At 34.8% G+C, this 21,139-nt stretch overlaps 1 protein-coding gene across 1 annotated transcript; it reads right to left on the bottom strand.

Moving 5' to 3' along the window:
• Positions 1–11,867: 11,867 nt before the first annotated feature.
• Positions 11,868–16,795, bottom strand: LOC107819406 (ATP-citrate synthase alpha chain protein 2-like). The gene is made up of 12 exons (XM_016645512.2): positions 16,440–16,795; positions 15,681–15,857; positions 15,436–15,597; positions 15,247–15,327; positions 14,814–14,865; positions 14,392–14,506; positions 14,159–14,240; positions 13,447–13,542; positions 13,209–13,310; positions 12,996–13,112; positions 12,787–12,903; positions 11,868–12,096 (listed from the first exon to the last, which is right to left on the bottom strand). Exons 1-12 carry the CDS (start codon positions 16,536–16,538, stop codon positions 12,025–12,027), a joined length of 1,272 nt encoding a protein of 423 aa, XP_016500998.1. The 5' UTR covers positions 16,539–16,795; the 3' UTR covers positions 11,868–12,024.
• Between the last annotated feature and the right edge of the window lie 4,344 nt (positions 16,796–21,139).

Genomic DNA, 21,139 nt, shown 5'->3' on the forward strand with positions numbered 1-21,139 from the left:
AGAAGATGGACAGCCATAGGTGCTTAACTTTGATGAATGACATTGTTCATTCTACTTTGAATGTATTCTTCCTTTACTTACTAACAAGTTTTTTTAAAAAAAAAAAATCTTATTTCTATAAATTGTCACTGCAGGCTAACCTCATTGGTACAGAATTGATGGGAAGAATTTCCCTTCTAGAAATGAAAGCCCGTGAGTCTGAAAAGTCTATCCACGAGGCTGAGGAAATAGCCAGGGGAGCACAGCTAGAAGCAGCCAATTGGAAGCAGTTTGGGAATGCTCAAGGAACTATAGAAGAATTGCTAGAGAGTAGAAATCTCCTGGAGCAACAAAAGCGAGGTCTGACTTCTGAGCTAGCAGTTGCCAAGGCTTCTTCAAGCCAATTTGAGAAAGATAAGGAGCGCCTTGAGTGTTCATTTTCAGAACAACTTAGAGAGTTCTCATGCCTCCCTTGAAGCATCCTTTGAATCCTCTTTAGCTGAAAATCAAGTGTTAAAGAATGATCTTGCTATGTGGGAAAGGGAGTATGAACTTCTTGAGGAGAATTTTAACATAGAGGTGAGTTGTGCTTTTCTAAACTCTCGTCGTGATGCTTTAATAGAGGCCAGTCAATAAAACTTTGATTTAAACTCAGAGTTGGCCAAATTTTTAGAGACCATTGAGAGAACCCAACAACCACTTGACTTTCCCTCTCCGTCAATTGAAGCTCCCATGGCTGAAGAACCTTTAAATGAAGAAGTCGTTGCTATGGCAGTTGAAGTTGAAAATGTTGCAATTCCAGCTTCAGAGGGTGAAACTTCTATGACTCAGTCTGTGGAAGTTGAAGCTTCCGTGACTCTTGCTTCCCTCATTGATCCTAACATCTCAAGCTCAGCTGAAACCGTTCCTATTGCTGCTTCTTCAGAAGTTGCCACCATGCCTGTGGCTGAAAGTGAAATTAATATTGCAACTTCTGATGTGCTAACCCCTTCAATTGGATGATGGTTTTATCCCTTAGTTTTTAAGAGATTTTTTGGTGAAAGTCCCCAGTTATCATAATGGGGTACTTGTATAAACTTTTATTGACTAAGTTTCTACTTAGTCTTTTTAATTATATTAAGAAATTTTGTTAGTACTTCAATGTGTTCTATTCTTGCCTTTTCCTTACTTATTTAGGACTTATATAATAGTTTAGCATTTTTATCCTTTGAAAATGCTTTATGATTCTTCTCATGACTTATTAACATGAGGTTTATAAAAGAGGGCCCTTTTATTTTATCGACACTTAATGAAGAAGATGTCTCAACTTCACAATGGTGTTATAATACGATGAAAGAAATAGGAATACACATGTTTTGTATGAAACAACTTTGACAAGTTTTTATTCATGAATTTTAACAAGTTTTTTGACTATTACATGTATTAAAATACATCTATAACTTCCTCGTAACTGTTTTTCTTGTAACAGATTTTTACATAATATAAAATAAATAAGGTTTTTCTTCATAACCTGTTTCAGTACATAGTCATGACCCTATCTTTATATGAAGAGTTTGAGAGGTGACTTCATTTATGAGTTTGAGAGATGACTCTGTTGTTCTTATGGGAAAAATATTATGATAAATGTCTTGTGTTTGTTGAACACGATGATGAATGCTGAAGACTTCGTAACTTTTTCTCAACACTTGCCTCTTTGTGGCCGACTTTTGTTCGATATTCGTATCTGTTTTTCTACACATATCTGTGTATAATATGTTGTCCCCCAAGTGTTTGAGCGGTGAAGTATGAAGCCTCGAGCACTTGTTTATTTCTTTTAATTTGGTCCTTTTCCTGAAACAGAAAAATATACGGGACTCAGAGGTGCGATTATAGATGAAGACTGCCTAACTCGTGTGTATTTCCATTAGATTAATTGTAACCCTGGGCTGGGAATTTTTGAATACTCCATTTTGCCTTGCAGGTCGTGACTCATCATTTGGCACGAGTTAGGGTTTTTGCCTAGCATATAAAATTGTTAGTAAAACTTTAATAATGCAAAAGAAAAATTTTAACATGGCGATACCTGACCGTGGGTACTTTCTCAGAAGTAATATCTCTTTAAATGGACGGCATTCCAATGTGAGGGTAAAACTTTGCCGTCCATTGTCTCCAACTCGTATGGTCCTTCCTACGTTGGACTTAGCTTTCCTGAATTAGCAGCCTTTGCAGATTGGAACACCTTTTTAAGCACGAAGTCCCCAATTTTGAAAAATCTGAGGTGTGTTTTACTATTGTAATATCGTTCAATTACTTGCTTTTGTGCTGCCATTCTTATCAATGCAGCTTCTCTACTTCCTTCAAGCAAATCAAGGTTGACCCGCATCTCTTCATCATTAGATTCCTCCGTTGCCCAAACGTACCGTTTGCTTGGTTCACCTATTTCAACTGGAATTAAGGCTTCCGCACCATAAACCATTGAAAATGGTGTTTCTCCAGTGCTTGTTTTTGTCGTTGTACGATAAGCCCATAATACTCCAGGTAATACCTCAGGCCAATTACCTTTTGAATCATGTAACCTCTTCTTCAAGTTGTTGATAATGACTTTGTTAATGGATTCCGCTTGTCCATTACCCACTGGATGGTATGGCGTAGACGTTATCCTTTTAATCTGCCAACTTTGAAGAAATTCTGTGATTTGAGCTCCTATGAATTGTGGTCCATTGTCACACACGATCTCCTTTGGTGCTCCAAAACGGCATATTATATTTCGCCATATGAAGTCTTTAACTTCCTTCTCTCATACCTGTTTAAATGCTCCTGTTTCTACCCATTTAGTGAAATAATCTGTGAGTACAAGTAGAAACTTTATCTGACCTTTTGCTTGTGGAAGTGGACCTACGATATCCACTCCCCATTTCATAAAGGGTCACGGGGCTATAACAGGGTATAGTAACTCAGTTGGTCTGTACATATTATTGTCGTATCTTTGACATTTATCACATTTGGACACGAAACTGTTTGCCTCGTCTTCCATCTTAGGCCAATATTATCCTGCTCAAATCAATGTTCTTACCAGCGACCTTCCCCCTGCGTGATTTCCACAATGTCCTTCGTGCACTTCCCTCATCACATATTCTGTTTGAGAGGGTCCGAGACACCGTGCTAGTGGTCCACCGAACATCTTTCGATAAAGATTTCCTTGATACAAACAATATCGAGTTTTACAAAGCACGTGAGCCTTCCCTTTGTCAATAGGCACGGTTCCGTGCTGTAAAAAAGCAATAATTTCGCTTCTCCAATCCCATGTTAGATGATTAAAATTTACCTCATTCTTATCAGGTTCGAGAACGGAATGAAATAAATGTATGACTGAAGCATTTACATTGTTTGCTACGTCAGCTGCAGATGCGAGATTAGCTAAAGCATCTGCCTCCACATTCTCATCTCTTGGGATCTGCATTAACTTCCAAGTTTGGAATTGCTTAATTAGTTCCCGTACCTTTTCGAGATATTCTTGCATTCGAGTTTCCCTGGCTGTATAAGTCCCCAGCATTTGATTGACCACGAGTTGAGAATAACTCTTGATTATAATTTGTGTTATGCCGAGTTCTCTTGCCAATTCCAAACCTGCAATTACAGCTTCGTACTCTGCTTCATTGTTAGTTATAGAATGACATTTTATAGCTTGCCTAATAATTTCACCCGTAGGTGGTATGAGAACTATACCCAGACCTGCTCCTTTTATATTAGATGAACCATCAGTGAATAAAACCCAAGTCCCCGGGTTTGCACCATTAAAAACTTGTAATTCTTTTTCTGCTTCTAAATGCATCCCCTGACTAAAATCAGCCACGAAATCAGCTAGTACTTGAGATTTTATAGCGGTCCTGAGTTGATAAATGATTTCGTATTCACTTAGTTCTATAGCCCATTCTGCTAATCTTCCTGACAGTTCATGTTTATGCAAAATATTTCGAAGCGGAAAAGCAGTAACTACAATAATGGGATGACATTGAAAATAAGGTCTTAATTTTCTAGATGTCATGATCAAAGTTAATGCTAACTTTTCTAGTTGTGGGTATCGTGTCTCAGCATCTAATAAGGACTTACTTACATAATAAATAGGAGATTGTTTACCTTGGTCCTCACGGCCTAAAACAGCACTTACCGCAACTTCAGATACAGCCAGATAGATGAGAAGCTTTTCTCCCACCTTTGGTTTTGCCAATAATGGTGGTTTTGACAAATAAGCTTTCAAATTTCTAAGGGCTTGTTGACAATCTTCATTCCATTCAAAATGATCTTGCTTTTTGAGTGCAGAGAAAAACTTAAAACACTTTTCTGAGGATTTGGAAATAAATCTCCCCAAAGCTGCAATTCTTCATGTTAATCTTTGAACTTCCTTTTTATTAGTAAGGATATCATGTATTTCTTCTATTGCTTTGATCTGAGAAGGATTTACCTTAATACCACGGTTAGAAACAAGAAAACCCAAAAACTTACCTGATGCAACTCCAAATGCACATTTTTCTGGGTTGAGTTTCATATTAAATTTTCGCAAAATTTCAAATGTAACAGATAGATGAGAAATATGATCATGAGACTGCTGGGTTTTGACGAGCATATCGTCTATATATACCTCCATTGTTTTTCCTAAATATTCTTGGAACATTTTGGTAACCAACCTTTGATAGGTTGTCCCAGCATTTTTGAGACCAAAAGGCATTACTTTATAACAGTAAGTCCCCCTGTCTGTAATGAAAGAAGTTTTTTCTTCATCACTAGGGTCCATTTTAATTTGGTTGTACCCTGAATATGCATCTAAAAAACTTAGAAGTTCATGTCCTGCAGTTGCATCGATTAACTGATCTATATGTGGTAAAGGAAAAGAATCTTTTGGACAAGCTTTATTAAAATCTGTATAATCTACACAGACTCGCCACTTGCCATTTTTCTTAGGTACAACAACTGTGTTGGCTAACCAATTAGGGTACTTTACCTCGCGGATTGACCTAATTTTTAATAGCTTTTGGACCTCATCTTGAATCACCTGGTTTTTGAAAGCCCCTTGCTTTCTTTTCTTTTGCTTTATTGGTGTAAAGGATGGATCTTCGTTTAAATTGGCTCGCATACCTCGCATATCTGAGGTTAAATTGGCTCCAATGTAAACCTTCCGTTCAGGCCATTCGAATAATATCACAGCTTCGAGTTCTTCAATTGTTGTTTTGATATTTTCATTCTCTTCAGGTTCTTGAATTGTATCAGGTCTCGAGTCTAAATCCGTCTTTTCTTGTTCAACTGAGGTTTGATCCTTGAATCCTTCAACTGTTTCCTGTAATTGCTATTTTTCTTTATTTACAGTGCTCGTACCTGTTACAGCGTTGATACTCCTAGCTGTCTGCTGATCCCCACGAATTTGGCAAATTCCCCATGGTGATGGGAATTTAATAACTTGATGTAGAGTTGATGGGATAGCATCCATATCATGTATCCACGGTCTCCCCATGATCATATTGTAAGCCATTTCCATATCTACCACTTGAAATTTAGTTTCTTTAACAACACCTGCAGCAAAGGTTGTTAGAATTACCTCTCCTTTTGTTACCACACTTGAATTGTCGAAGCCTGACAAGGTATGCGCCTTGGGTATCATTTTGTCTTCAGCTTGCATTTCACGTAATACCCTTAGTAGTATAATATTTACGGAACTCCCTGGATCAATCAAAACTCGTTTTACATTAGTATCATGTACAAGTAAAGATATTACCAGTGCGTCATTATTTGGAGTTATCACTCCTTCGGTATCTGCATCATCGAATGAAATACTTTCATTTTCTAAAACCTGCCGTACCCGTTTCATGTGTGTAATTGTTACTTTAGAAACCTTGTTGGAGGCTGTATAGGTTATGCCGTGAATATCTTCTCCCCCGCTTATCACATTCACTGTTCTCTTGGGTGAATGAGGCTTTGGTGTCTCTTGCCTATTTTTCATATAGGCCTGTTTACCTTTTTCACTAAATAACTCAGTGAGGTACCCTTGCTTCAATAGATGGTCCACTTCACTCTGCAAGAATCTACATTCTGAAGTTTTGTGCTCGTGATCATTGTGGAATTCGCACCAATGATCTGGATTGCGTCTATTTGGATTTGAACGCATCTCTTTTGGCCACCGCACCTTATCTCTCAAACTTCTCAAAACAGCCACGAGCTTGGAGGTAGTGACATTAAAGTTATATCCGCCGAACCGTGCCTTTAAACTTCTGTCATCATCTCGTGACTCTTGTTTGTTCCGATCATTTATGAATTTCGATGAAGAACCAGAGTCCCTATTCCTCGATTTTTGATCATATTGCTGGCTATCTTGTTTTGACCGTGGGTCTTTTCCTACAGGTCCCGTATATGGATCGTATATGTTTTTACCTGATCTTTTTTCGGTTTCTGATCTTCTGGAACCACCCCTTTCTTCATGATGAAACTTAGGTACGGTATCTTCTTCAATTCGCAGCTTCGTACTATACCTGTTGTAAACATCATTCTACGTGGTTGCAGGGAATTCTCGAAGGCTTTCTTTGAGTCTTCTCGTGGCTTCAGAACTTTTGTCATTTAAATTACTTGCAAAAGCTATTGCAGCCCAGTTGTCAGGCACACGGGGTAGAGTCATTCTTTCACGCTGGATCTATCAACAAAATCTCTGAGCAACTCTGAATCTCCTTGTTTGATTTTGAAAATATCTTCCATTCTTTTCTCAACCTTTTGTGCTCCCGAATGTGCTTTAATAAAAGAATCTGCAATCTCAGCAAAAGAATTTATAGAATTTTCAGATAAAAGAGAATACCAGGTTAATGCACCCTTGGTGAGTGTTTCTCCAAATTTCTTGACCAGTACTGATTCAATTTCTTGTTTGGTCAAGTCGTTGCCTTTTACGCCTGTTGTAAATGCAGTCACGTGGTCACGTGGGTCTGTAGTACCATCATATTTCGGGATGTCAGGCATTTTGAACTTTTTCGAAATTGGAAGGGGAGCAACACTTGGCTTCCAAGGTTGTTGCGAGTATTTGTCCATGTCAACTCCTTTTATTACAGGCGGAACTCCGGGGATTTGCTCAATACGTTCATTTTGTTCCTTAATCTGTTTCTGCAAGGTTAGTACTAAATTTTGCAAATAGGAATTATTTGAATTACCTGGTCCCCCTTCCTGTGGTTCACTGGTGGTTCCTCCATTCCCAGAATTAACAAGACCAGAACGGGGATTCTCCAATGTATTATTATTAGGAGTTGGTGTGGGTGGTGCAACAGGCAATCGACTAACTAGAGCCTGAAGAGCTTTGCCGACCTGTGCATCAATTAGCTTTTGTAAAACTTCATTTGTACCACCTTCAAAGTGTTCAGATTGTTCTTGTTGATCAGCACGAGATTCAGGAGTGCCTTCACGAGATTGACGTGGTGAATTTTGAGGGGAGGGAACCACTTCAATGTTATGTAAATCTCCTTGATTTTGATGGATTTGATTTTCAGGGTTTCCCAAAATGTTTTCATTATTATTGTTGGTGTTGTTGTTTGACATGGTGATAACAATGGACAAGATGTAGCTTAAAAGAAAAGATTATCAGATTCCCGGTAACGGAACCAATTTGTTTAACCAAAAATCTGAGTCTTTGGTCAAAGCTAGAAAGAAATTCGGGTTACTGATAATCAGGAGACGAAAATAAAATATTTTTGAGAATGATGGTAAAGCAGTAAATAGTTTTGTATTTCAGTAAGATCTCAATCGTATTTCGTGTCCTTACAGATGTTGAGTCTTTCCCCTTTTATAATTGATTCTAGGAGAAGATATAATGTCTTTGTCTTAATGAGGCAATTATGAGCAATAAATGATATTTAAAAGAAACGTTACATAATCATTTCTATTTAATTCAGATTCTCTAACGTATTTGACATTTAATGCTGTATTAGGATTCTTTTACGTCATTAGATTCGTATCTTCAACTTCTTCTGATCTTTAATCTTTAAACGACTCGAATAGGTACGAGACTCGTACCTATTTTAGTAACGGTCCACACCTATGTTGCTTTCTTTTCCCCCTATTTGTTGTCTCCCGTGTCTCTTGACTATTCATTGCGTTTTGACCTTTTGACCAATCCACGTGTCATGACACGTCATCTTCCATATTCAGACTCAGTTTTTTCCCAGTATAAGCACAAGGAGTGAGACTTTTTTTCCATATACGAAATGCTTTATAGTTTATTATTAGGTTTGCTTTTATTTAAACTCCAACCATCCACCAAAACAAAACGGCATTAAATATTAATAACAATTTAAGAATCGCATGGGTTACTTTGATTGTTTTTCAAATATAATTTAAATAATCTTAACTATAAAAATCAATTTATATCACTTGTATGAATGTTCCAAAATATACTTACTTTATTACTAAAAAAAGGTTAAGAACATGAAGACAATCCGCACTTGCTAACTTAAGGAATATGTGTGCTTGAATAGGCATATTGCATACATACTACAAATTAAAGTGAAAATACATTTTATATGCAAACATACATATGATTTGGTGCAACCAGAGCGGAAACTACCACCTATGTCCATTTATAAGTAGCTCATTATAAAAATTGGTCAATTCTTAAAATATTACTAATATTAGTCAAACATTACTAATATTAGCCAATTAGCTATTTGTAGCAAAACAAAAGGTTAATTTTTTTTTTTTTTTGAGTGGGTATTATTAGAATTGATTGGATATATCTTTAGGAGCTTGAATCTCAGTTTTGGGATGATTTGGTGAAGTTTTGAGGTGTTCTGAATTGAAAATTCGAAGTAAAAACTGAACATGAAAAAAAAATGATATGTGTATCGCATATGTATCATATTTGTATCAATTGTGTATCACATGCATACATGTGTGTGAGATACATATTTGATACATGTGTCGCAAAAGAATTTTTTGAACTCGATTTAATTATGAATTTTGATAGAAAACGAGTCCAAATCACCTCCAATCTTCCTCAAATTTTGTATATTGACTTATCTATATGTTTTCAATGAATTTTAACTACACCCATTGAAAAGTTCCTCTTTTGCTTAGATTTTTGGAATATTGTATATTTTGTTTTTGTATTTCATATCACGCTTAAAAATATGGATTTTTGCATGTGATTCTTTGAGAGAAAGAACCTTATTTATTTGATTTTTTAATTTTTATATATGCTTGGCTAGTTTTGGTAAGCCTATAGATAATGGCTAGAGGTTGGTAAGTTGATACTTATTTGGGACATTTGTGTAAGTTTCTTGTAAGTTTTTGCTTCAATTTCGACTTTTACCATTGTTTTGGCTTTCGTGCAGCTTCATCTCTATATAAGGGGGCATTTGCATCTATACCTAATTTGCATCGACTTTTACCATTGTTTCAGACATACGGGCCTAAAGTAGCAAAAATTTATGTCTGAAGTTTGAAATTCAGAATGTTTTGCCTGAAGTGTAGTCTTATCAAAGCAAAACTTCAGATATTTTTGCCTGAAGTTTGGCCTGACTTACAAAGGCAATCACTCAAACTTCAGTTCATAGTACAATGGCAAACTTCAGTCCAATAAAACTACAACATGTTTTGGCTAAAGTTTCTATTTTGTAATTGTTGAACTTCAGCATTTTAGGAGTTGAAGTTTGTTTTGTAATTGCTAAACTTTAGCATTCTAGGAGCTGAAGATTATTTTATAATTATTGAACTTCAGCATTTTAGGGCTGAAAGTTTGTTTTATATTTGCTGAACTTCAGCATTCTAGGAGCTGAACTTTTTGTTTATATTTGTTGAATTTCAGCATTCTTAGAGCTGAAGTTCTAAGTCTACACACGGAAATGAGGAAGATAATCTTTCTCCAGAATAGATCATGATTAGCAGCGATTGATGCTGTTCATTTCAAAGATTAAAGAATGAAAAATATTTTCGACATAAAAACAAGTTACTACAAATAAATTAGAACCAAAACGAGATACCTGAGCCTATATCTAACCCAAGGCTATTCATAAGCCCATTTGTATATTCTCAATGTCTCAGCTTCAAAATACTTCTCACCAATGTGCTTGTAAAGCTAAAATATCTAAGAGGTTAAATTATTGTGAATAAGACCAAACTAAACATAATGGGACAAGCAGATATATATCTGAATCATCAGGCTAGAACGCATAACAATATCTCAAGCTTCATCATTCAGAAAACGAAAGAGGAGAAAGAGACCTGAAGTTGTTTAAAAAGTTGGTACAAGTTAAAACTTTTATAAAAGTGGGTATAGGTTAAATGAGCGCGACCAAATAGAGAAGCCCGTACAATTTTTACCTATATAAGAGCCTGTTTAACCAAGTTTTTAGGAGGTTAAATGTACTTTTTTTATTAAAAAAAGTATTTTTTTTAAACATTTAAGGTGTTTGGCCAAATGAAGCAGAAGTAGTTTTTCTGCTTTTGCGGAGAAGCTAGAATTTCTAGCTTCTTCCAAGAAGCAGAAGCAGAAAATTAATTTATTCAAGACAAAAATAACCTTACAATAAATTTATATTTTTTAAATTATCCCTCATTAATTTAATATTTTTCTTTTCCTTTTCCTTTTTCTTTTTATTTCTACTATACATTTCTTCAGTTTTTATTTTAGTCATATTTTTATTCTCTTTCTCTTATTCCTACGAGTAGATTTTAAATTTATACTGAATGATGTATTTTGATATATTTAAATTATCATGTAAATAATAAGTAATACCAAACACTCAATGTTATTGCTTTGGAATAACCATATTTTATATTGATTGGAATTTTTAATTTATATTTTTACTTTACCTTTTATATTTTAATTAAATTGTTTATAATAAATGTTTAAATTTATCTTTCTTTTCTAAACTAATCGCAAATTGAACCTTTATTGTCCTTTTTCATAATTTGATTCGTAAAAGTGTTTTTTTAAAAGATTGGCCAAACACAATAAGCTTGCAATAGCACTACTCAAACAAATTAGCCAAACATAAACTGCTATTTTGCAAAAGTATTTTTGAATAAGCATTTTTTGGCTGGCCAAACGGACTCTAAGGACCCGTTTGACCATACATTTTGCCAAAATAAACTTGGGTTTTATTTGGCAAACACATGTTTGACCATAGATTTTGCCTATATTTTGGCAAAATCCCAAATCCCAAAACCAGCTCAATAGCTGATTTTGGGCCAAAATCTTTACAAACACTAATAATATACATGTTTTTCCAAAATAAATTTGGAAAATATATTTTGAAAACGTATGTCCAAACACATTTTTATCTTCAAACCAAACTTCACCCAAATCAAATTCTTCAAAATAAATTTAGGAATCTATGGCCAAACGCTAGCTAAGTATATATGTATAACCAGATTCACTATGAAAAATCTAGAGACTAAAATGCTGAACCATCGGGTTTTGAATTTTGGGAAAATTTCGTACAAAACACGTTTGCCGTGCTGAGTATCTACTGCCGCAATAGCAGAGGTTCTATATTGAATTTGGTTGCAGTAATCCTAGATTTGCCATTGTCCATCGAGTCCTCTGGTGTTTTGATTTTTTCAGAAAAATCAAAGTTTCCTATTCACATTTAATGTGCGTCAATAGCTTACTACTATTGTTTAAGTAATATTTTTTTCAACATGAAGCGTCTTGTTATTTCACGAGCTACTTGGTTTGTGTTGTATATGACATTATAGTTCCAAGAAACCGAAAAAAAAAAAATCAACTTTTGACTTTTGTTTGACTAAAAATCAAAGGGAAGCACTTCACTGCGTGAGAAGGATATAACTACTAATATATCAACAAGCTTTCTTTATCCAAACTATTTGGGGCGGGTCAATGCTCCAAATAGTCCGAAACTGCAGGACCCATAATCACAGGCCAATGAAAATCCAAAAAAGTTTTTTTTTAATTGCAGGAAATTACAAGAATGCAACAAAAGTATTCTAATTTGGGGATCATGACTTGGGCACTTATGAAGAGTTCACAAATTCATATTGTGCTTGGAATTGTTGAATGAATGAATCAAAAGTAAACATCATCTAAGCTTCAGACATAATGCAATCAATTGCCCGTTTGCAAATGCCAGTCATTGTAGCCTCTGGTCCATAAACCTGCAATTCGAAATCAACACCAATTATACTCATCTCTTACTTTCCTCCTATCCTATCTGAAAATTTGAAGTAGGCACATACTGCATTTACAGTACAGGTAAAGGCACCTGTGCACGTTCATAAATTATACGGATCACAGATCCTATACCATTATCAGCGCAATTAGTTGACATTCCTATATTCAAACTGGAAACCTGTTGTAGTCTAGATGTCCAACCCCAAACTTCAGAAAAAATGAGTGAGTGGTTGGGAAGATTCTATAAGGAAAATAGAATCCCTAGAATCAAATAAAGGCAAATTCAGATGACAGCACAGATGCAGATTTATATCCCTTTCTTTTGTCTAATAAGGTTAATGAGCTTTAATCCTCAAATTTCAGTGACACAAAAAAATTTCTCGAACATCCATTTTCAGGACCTTCTGATGGGTCGAAATAATGAGCAACAAGCGCCAAAGACTTGATTCTTTAGTCATTTAATTTTTATTACAAGCACAAGATTTTATCTCGAACTTCCACCTTAATGTTGCAGTGTTCCATTGTTAGTTTTCCGGTAGATGACAAATTTTTGTGAGGCGCATTAAAATTTGTTAAAAGGATTATGTGCTATAATCTAAATTCAGGGACTGTTGTAGTAACCCTATAATAAAGGAGGGAAAAAATATTTTGGCCAACAAAGACTGATTTTATACCTCAAGGGGAACTCCAAGTTCCTCTCCCAGGGCACGCATTTTGGCTAGTCCAGTCTGATAATTTGGACCACCTCTTCGTACATAGATGTGCATTCTAGCTGCCTTTAGCTTGGCTTCCTGTTCAGTTTAAAAGGAAAATATAGTTTTACTGCCTTTTATCTATAGGAAAACTAAACAACCTGCAGTCTAAATGGTAATGCACAGCCAACCTTCTCCCTGAGAGCCCGAATAATCCCATTGAAAGTAGCAGCAACGTCGGTGAAGTTAGCAATACCACCTCCAACAATGAGAGCTCTCTTACGGCCATCAGGATTTGCAGTAGCACACTACAAAAGCATCAAAGTGGACACTGGTTAAGTTAAAATAGGATGAACACCACATGGGCATGTTGACCAGGAGAGGGAGAGCAGTCAAGTTCATACATCTAGAACCACTCGAGCATATTGCAGAACCTCCTCTTCATTTGGAGCCCCACTATACTCGGCATAGTTACCAAGCTCAGAGGCATAGCCTAAATCCCCTACCTGATTAAGATATCAAAAACAGAGTATATAAACAGAGAACTATCAGAATTGACATTGCATGCAAGAGGAATAATGACAAGAGAGATAATGCTTCCTCGCATCAAGGTGTTGCACCATAAGTTCTGAATATACTTACTGTATCAGCATATATAACGCTTGCACCACCTCCAGCCACCATTGTCCAGATACGGCCTTTTGGGTTCAAAACTGTGAATTTTAAGGAGGCACTAGTCTGCAAGATGTCAAGATAAAACATAACTAACGGAAAGACAGCAGATATTATGCTCCAATTCCATAAGAGCAAGTATCATTAGAAAGGCAGAAAGCTTAAATTTACCAAAAAGCATGATAGTCAAGTAGTTCAAATACTGTATAACAATGGGGATCAAACCATATCTAATGTTTTTTAATAGCTTGTACAGTCAATGTCCACATATTAACAAATTTACAGGCGGGCAGGGATGATAGACTGCCGCCAAGGTTTAAGAATAGATCTTTTCTACCTTCATAAACATTCAAGACAGAAAATTTTAAAACAGGATCTCATAAAATCAGAACCCTACCCACCCCCAGCACGCAAGTCCATATAGTGCCATGCCCTCAGCACAGAATAAATGTTGAATAACGGAAAAGTATCACATATAAACCATCCAACATCGCTAAGGACACAACTTTCTTGGATTATAATGGAGTCTTGCTCCAGTAGTTCAGTGTCCAGAATAGGTTCACGACAGTAAATCCGAGATAATGTTTTTCTCTAACAAAATCATTTGGACAAGAATATACAAGTCAATCTGATAACTCTGGCCTCAGAACACCATTGGATGAAGACGAATAATTGAACTTACTTTCTCATCCAAAGAGTGAATGAAGCTTTCAGTAGGGCTCAAAACTCGTCCAAAGGGCAGAGGAAACTCAATACTTCCCCACCTGAAAAGTCATAGAGAGATGAGACACTGTTATATAAATCTGGAATTACAAAGATTACCATTTTTCTTCTTCTAGACACCTTCCTAAGAGGGGGAAAAAGTAATACAGGAATAGGCACTTCAACATGCGGAAAGCTAGTGAAAACACATACTTCTTAAAATTTTTGAAGGCCGCTGTGTCGTCCAACTCTCCCCTCATATCCAATGGGTATGGATCCCCATTTACAAGCGTAAAAGGGTTCATCTCTATGAAACTAAAATCGAGATCTGGGGAATATCAATGACAAAGAAACAATGTTGTATAATCAATGAGATAAAATTAGAGAATAATGATGTCAAAAAAAACTATTTCAATATAATGAGAAAACTAGCTATCAAGAACAGGTCTAGTTTAACATAAACCAAAAGGAACTTTAATTTCCTCTTCATCTGCTTATAACAATAAACAAACTTATGTTTTCCTCATAAAGTCAGTGGCACTTATCTAAAACATAGCACCAAAAGATAAAAGAAAGAGAAAAGTAGAACACAAATGCATGTAAGAAACATCTAATCATCGTAAAGCATGGCATACCTTGAAACACATTAAAAACACCCATTAGGAAATTGCCAATCGTTCCCCGTACCTGAGTCAGCCAGAAACTTAGCTCAAGTATCATGAAGGTAGATGATATGTTAGTAGTCAAATGCTTTAATCTTTGAAGTCAAAATACTTATTAGTACAGAAGTGATAGTCCAGCAATAAGTAGACCAATATATAAACAATTCCCTCACAGAATGAATATTGGAAATGATAGATACACAATAATATAACCTATAATAACTATCCTCAAGAATTACCATCAATGCACAATACAATAGCAAGCTTTCTAAGGGTTGTTATCGACGACCTTGCGTTTTAGAAAACCTTTCTCCCTATTACAACCAGACTCATGTTGGCTTAATCGAGACCAGTGACTAATTCTAAAAGGAAGATAAAACAAAAGTCAATTAAAATTTTAGATCACCTCCAAGGGCAGAGTAGCAATCAGTGGAGCACACGCCTCTAGGGTCATAGGTTTTTCTGTTGGAAGGAATATTGTCTTGACCTGTATATTATAGAAATAAATAAAATCTGGTCGTTACATTTTTTTAAAAAACTAACAAATAGTAGTTGTTAGACGAGCAAAAAGAGTAAACTTTCGGTATCAACTAACCTTGTCCCAGTTCTCTTCAATCTCAATGCCTCCACATTCTGAAAAGCTAATAGTGCACCCCAACCTTTCAGAGACTATGGAAAGGTAATATTCTTGGTCATGGGGAACAAATGGTTCAACAATAAATGTTGTTATAGGTGCCTTGCAGCCACCCATTTCAACCTAGAAATGAATTAACGTGTGAGATGACTATAACACAATAAGAAGCAGTAACAGATTTTAAAACACTTAAAACCTCAGCTCACCTCCACCCCAAGTCGTGCTTTGACAAACTCGGCAACTGCTGCTAGATCCAGATTTAATGCGACCAAGCCACTCTTTCCACGCTTCCCAAACAGCATGTCTGGTTTTACAACCAACTTTGTCGATGAGAGCCATGGTTCTTTGTTTGTTAACTCAGTAAAATCTGTAGATTCTGTCACCTATCAAAAACCAAATAATTCTGCATGAGAACTCTAGCTAGGAAAATGATCTGGGATATGATGTTAAAAAAAAATTAAAAAAAAAAAAAAAGAAAAAAAAAGAAAGAAGCGTTGTACATCTAGAACGCAAAGGGATTCATCACGAATCTAAAAATTTCTGTTGTTGGGAAGATGATTGATACAAATGAAAATTGCAAAATCCAATTCACATAGTATATTATCTTCTACAGTAATGAACTTTCAACTTCTGCAGCTGTATCAGATGTACTTTGCAAGATAAAGAGCTATTTCATTATGAAGAAAAATGTTTTGTTGGATAGTGGCAAAGGACAATGACCCAGAAGAGAACTTCACAAACACAATCTGTTGATCATAACGACGAGTAAATAATTAAACTTTTAACGGTCGGAAAGCAGATTCGAGCTTAACTGATCATACAACAAGAAAAAGAAAAGACGCACAGATCAAACCCCATTTGCAAAAACCAATAAAGAAACTAATCACCGAAATTTACATTACAATTCGACAGTAAGAAGATCAATAACATAGTATAGGAATAGTAAAAAAGAAAAAGAGAGTTACTTGAGCAGAGCAGATCTGAAGATCGATGCCAGCAAGGCGTTTCAAATGCTCCTTGAGAAGCCTCTTGGAATCATACTCTCTGATCTTCTTCCTTGCCATGTTCCCTTTCTTTACAATTCAAACGTAGGATTACAATAGATAGCTCTAGAAAAAATACAAACACCTGGTGGGTATATAACTGAGTGGAAAAATAAAAGGATCTGAAATAAATTAGCTTAAGGGACAAGAATGAATTGGGTGTGTTTCACCAAACTAACAACAACTGGTGAGTGAAGGCTTAAGCAGAGAGAGAGAGAGAGAGAGAGAGAGGAGAAGAATGAAATGAGGTGTGGGGACTAATGAGTAGGTAGTTGGGCGTGTTTAACAATGAACAATAATGCTGCTTAATTCTATGATATGATTCCTGATAATGTTCTTGTTGCCCCCCGCAACTTTGTTTATTTCTACATGTGTCCTTTAATTTGTTGAATCCTGCATTATCTCATTTAAACATTATGTTTAACTTCACTAGCCAAAGTGTAAAAAAGATCTTTGGCAAGGAGCATCGGTAAGACTTCAACATACTCCGTCCGGTCCAAAATAAATGATTTTTTAGTTATTTTCACACAAATTAAAAAAATTAACTTTTAATATTAATTAGTAATAAAATTGACCATATTAACCTTTACTATCTCTTCACATAAATACTCCTAACACATATTCCAACATTATTTACTCCAAGGGCAATGTAGGAAAAAAATAATTAATTCATTCTTGAAATTTGAAAAAATCACTTATTTTGGACCACAAAAAAAAACAAAAAATCACTTATTTTGGACCGGAGGGAGTAGTTACCAGCACGTGATATTTTTATTTAGTCACTATTAGTCCACAATAAGTGACCAATTTGCTTTGGGCACACCCATTAAGGAAATACTAAAATCTAGAAAAAAATAGTTAATGTGATTAAACTACCCTTAGTTAAATATTACGGCATAATTTAATGTGAGGAGTAACAACTTGTTTGGATGGTTGTTTCCCATTGTATCGTATTGTATTGTTATCCCAAAATAATGTTTGTTTTGATTGTTTTATTAAAATTGGTTGTATTGTATTGTTAAATCCATTGTTTCAGAACAATGAAAAGTCCCTTTTTTGAAACAACCGATTTGGTGAGGTGGGATTGTTTCCTATTTTTCTTTCCAACTATGCCCTAACTTGTTACTCCACAATTCTATTTTACCCTTTACCTTTTTTCTATTTTAACTCCAAATCTTCAGCCTATAACCTACTCTTTTTTTTCAGAACTTATGCCGCAAACGTTAAAGATGTTTTGGTGCCTTCTGTTTTTATTTTTCTCCTAATTTACTTTTAGCTCAATTCTAATTAGTTGTGCTCCTTTATTTTGCCTTCTTCTGTCTCACTCCTCTGTTTTCTTAAGGTGTTTTGCCTTCTTTTGTTTTGTTTCTTTAAATTATTTTTATGCATAATTTTTGATAAATTTAATATTTAAACAATTAAGGGTATTTTAGTAAACTTATCAGTTACAGTACAGTACGATACAGTCAAACCAAACAGCAGAATGTTATTTAACAATAACAAATAATACAATCTATCCAACACATTGTATTCATAAAACGATATGATACAATACGATACAGTACAATATAATACATTATAAAACGATGGGGAACAATGATCCAAACAGAGTGTAAAAAGTTTTTTAGGGATATGTACATAAAGGGTAATTTTGGAAAATAAATTGAATTTTTTCTTGATTATATAAATGGACACTTATTTTGGGTCAAAATAAAAAAAAAATTGGTCACTTATTGTGGACCGAAGGAATTAAGTGATAAGAATGCATAATAATAATACTATATATTATTTATTGATTTGTAAATACTATCCATAAATAAATATTTACCTTTATTGGGTATGAGCTTCTGGCTTATTGCGCAACGCCTTCCTACCTTTTTTTGACGTCACAATTCACGGACGGGGGGGGGGGGGGGGATTAAACAAAAAGTACTTTTACGACATGTTGTGTCTTTACCTAAACAATTATCACTTAACTATAGTTGATTATTGTATCTTCTTACCTCAATTTTATCACTAATTATGTAAAGTAATTTAATTCGACGTAAACACGCCAAATGAATAAATTTATCATATGATATAATGGTTCCTGAAATACATGGACGTTACAGACATTATTTGAAATCACAATCCTGTTTCTGGATAAATTAATAATTAAATTATTTTTACTATCAAAAACTTTCGGAGTTCAATGATTCCTAATTACTCAAAGAGAGAATCAAAATCTTTTGCACCTAACACTAAACGAAACAGAAATGAACCACAATCTCATGTGTCAAGATTCACAATCAATATGGATCTCATATAAGTTGGTTTGTCTACCGATTCATTTACTTAGAGTTAGATGAGAGATGGATCATATTGAAAGTGATTTTACTTTAAGTTTCTGATTAGATTTATTCTTAAAAAAAATTAAATTTGGAGTGAATTAATTTTCTTTTTTCACGAATGAGAACCAAATTAATTAGATCAAAGCATGTCAGACAAAAGCATAACCAACCTAATCCTTGATCTGAAGAAATTAATCGAAAAATTGGTTCCAAAAGGACAAAATATGACGTGGATTTTCTCTCTTAGTCAGCGTGATATTATATGATGTGGGTGACCACCCAGACCTTCATGAGGTTTAAGTGCTTTAACAATTATCATAAAGAGCACAACTAATGCTACAATGTGATAAGAATGAGTTTTCAATTTTCATCCTACTAATAAGTTGATATCATTCAATTCTTAAAGATATTTTGTTTTGCTTATAACTTCTGCTACTTCTCGGCCATCTCAGTTTAAAAGCAATGTTTTAAAATGAGAAGATGAAACAGGGAGTCGACTCACGGAGAGACAATTAAGTGTTAGAAGGCTAATGTCTCACTGCCAAAATGGTTAAAAGAAAATATTATCTACTCATATAATCTATTAATAAATGGATTAGATAATGAATTTTTTAAAAACGGGTCAAATATGGATAAGAATTATATTATTCACTTAAAAATAGTTAATTAAATGGATAACTAATGTGTTTAACTTTTACATTTGTAAAGTCTCAAATTTGGGGTTATTCAAGTTTGGGAGACTAGAAATTCTCCCAAAAGTGATCATATTCAACAAGCCGTGGATAATATGGATATCCATATTATTCGCCGGAAAACTCGTTTTTTATCCGTCTCAGATATGGGTCAGATCAAATAATTTATCCGGATTTTTATCTTCAAAATTACCTATTTTGACCCGCTCATATCCGATCCGACCTGCATGTTTGCCACCCTTAGTTGAGACACATATCACATTCACACTTTATATCTTGCAATATTCACTTTATATCACTACTAGAAATTACAATTATGACAACCCTTCGAAAACCATCACAATAGATATGCTAACCGCCCCTATAGGGCTATTGGGACCGATTTGGACGCGTTCCGGGATTCAGCGTTACAATAGGTCTACTGGAACGGTCATTTGCAACGGTTTGAAAATCGTCTTCATAGATAGAGATATTGTAACGGTTTGGACTGCTACCATTGTTCTCTCTATAGGAACAGTTTTTCTTTTCTGTTGGGACGGTTATAAACCGTCCTGGTAAAATAATACAACTGATTTTTTAAGTCTATTGCAACGGTTTTGCATGATATATTGCAACGATTTTTATGATATATTGGAACAATTATCAGTACCCTATTGCAACGAATATTGTGACATATAGGAAAGGTTATTGGGGTTGTTCTTATTATTTGCTAGGTCTATTGGAACGGTTATATTCTCTATTGCAACAAATTATAATTTCTGATATTTATGGAAGCAAAATAAGAAATATTTTCCTATTCTATAAAATTGTTTACACCACCATATTCAACTAGCATTATCCATGTACAAAACAAAATGTGGATACATTGTTTGGTCAACAATTCAAAAGTCAAAATAGACAAGTTTGCATGCAAAAAGTTCTAAACTAAAATATCCTTAAACATAATAATAGAAAGTCTAACAACGATCAACAACACTCAAGTAAGATCTTTGTCATTGCTTTCATCCGGAATTGCTGCACTTACAAAAGACAATGAGAAATAATTTTAAAAAAATATTTAGGATAATTGAGTCATAAAATACTTAAAGCAGCTTCAAGCACAAATTCAGTTGATAAGCAATGCAAGAAACATAGAATCTCAAATGATGATGCCTCCAGTACTGTCTACTCTAGGATTAATGCAACCACATATTCAGATGCCTTTACTAGCATGGGTGTCAATCTTGGCATTTCACCATTAATGCTTAACAATATGACTGCTAATAATTGAATCACAAAGTAATTGAATGACCAATTTGATAACTCGAAAATTTTCACTCTCTAAATTCTTAAATTTTTCGGCAAAGTTTCCTTTGTAAATATGACTATCGCAAAATTTTCAACCCGCTCAAAACATCATTTGTAAATACAACTATGCAGAACCTACTACGACTGACAACTACTGAACCAAAACAACATCACCTAAACAATATTATGTTTGACAACTATTGAACCAAAACAACAGCAGAATATGCTATTACGAAAAACAACATTATACCCAACAACTGAACATACTATGGCTTAGGAACAAGCAAAGTCTCTCAACTTTCGCTTTCTCTCT

This window comes from Nicotiana tabacum, chromosome 7, assembly GCF_000715075.1.
Source record: "Nicotiana tabacum cultivar K326 chromosome 7, ASM71507v2, whole genome shotgun sequence".
Classification (NCBI taxonomy): Eukaryota; Viridiplantae; Streptophyta; class Magnoliopsida; order Solanales; family Solanaceae; genus Nicotiana; species Nicotiana tabacum.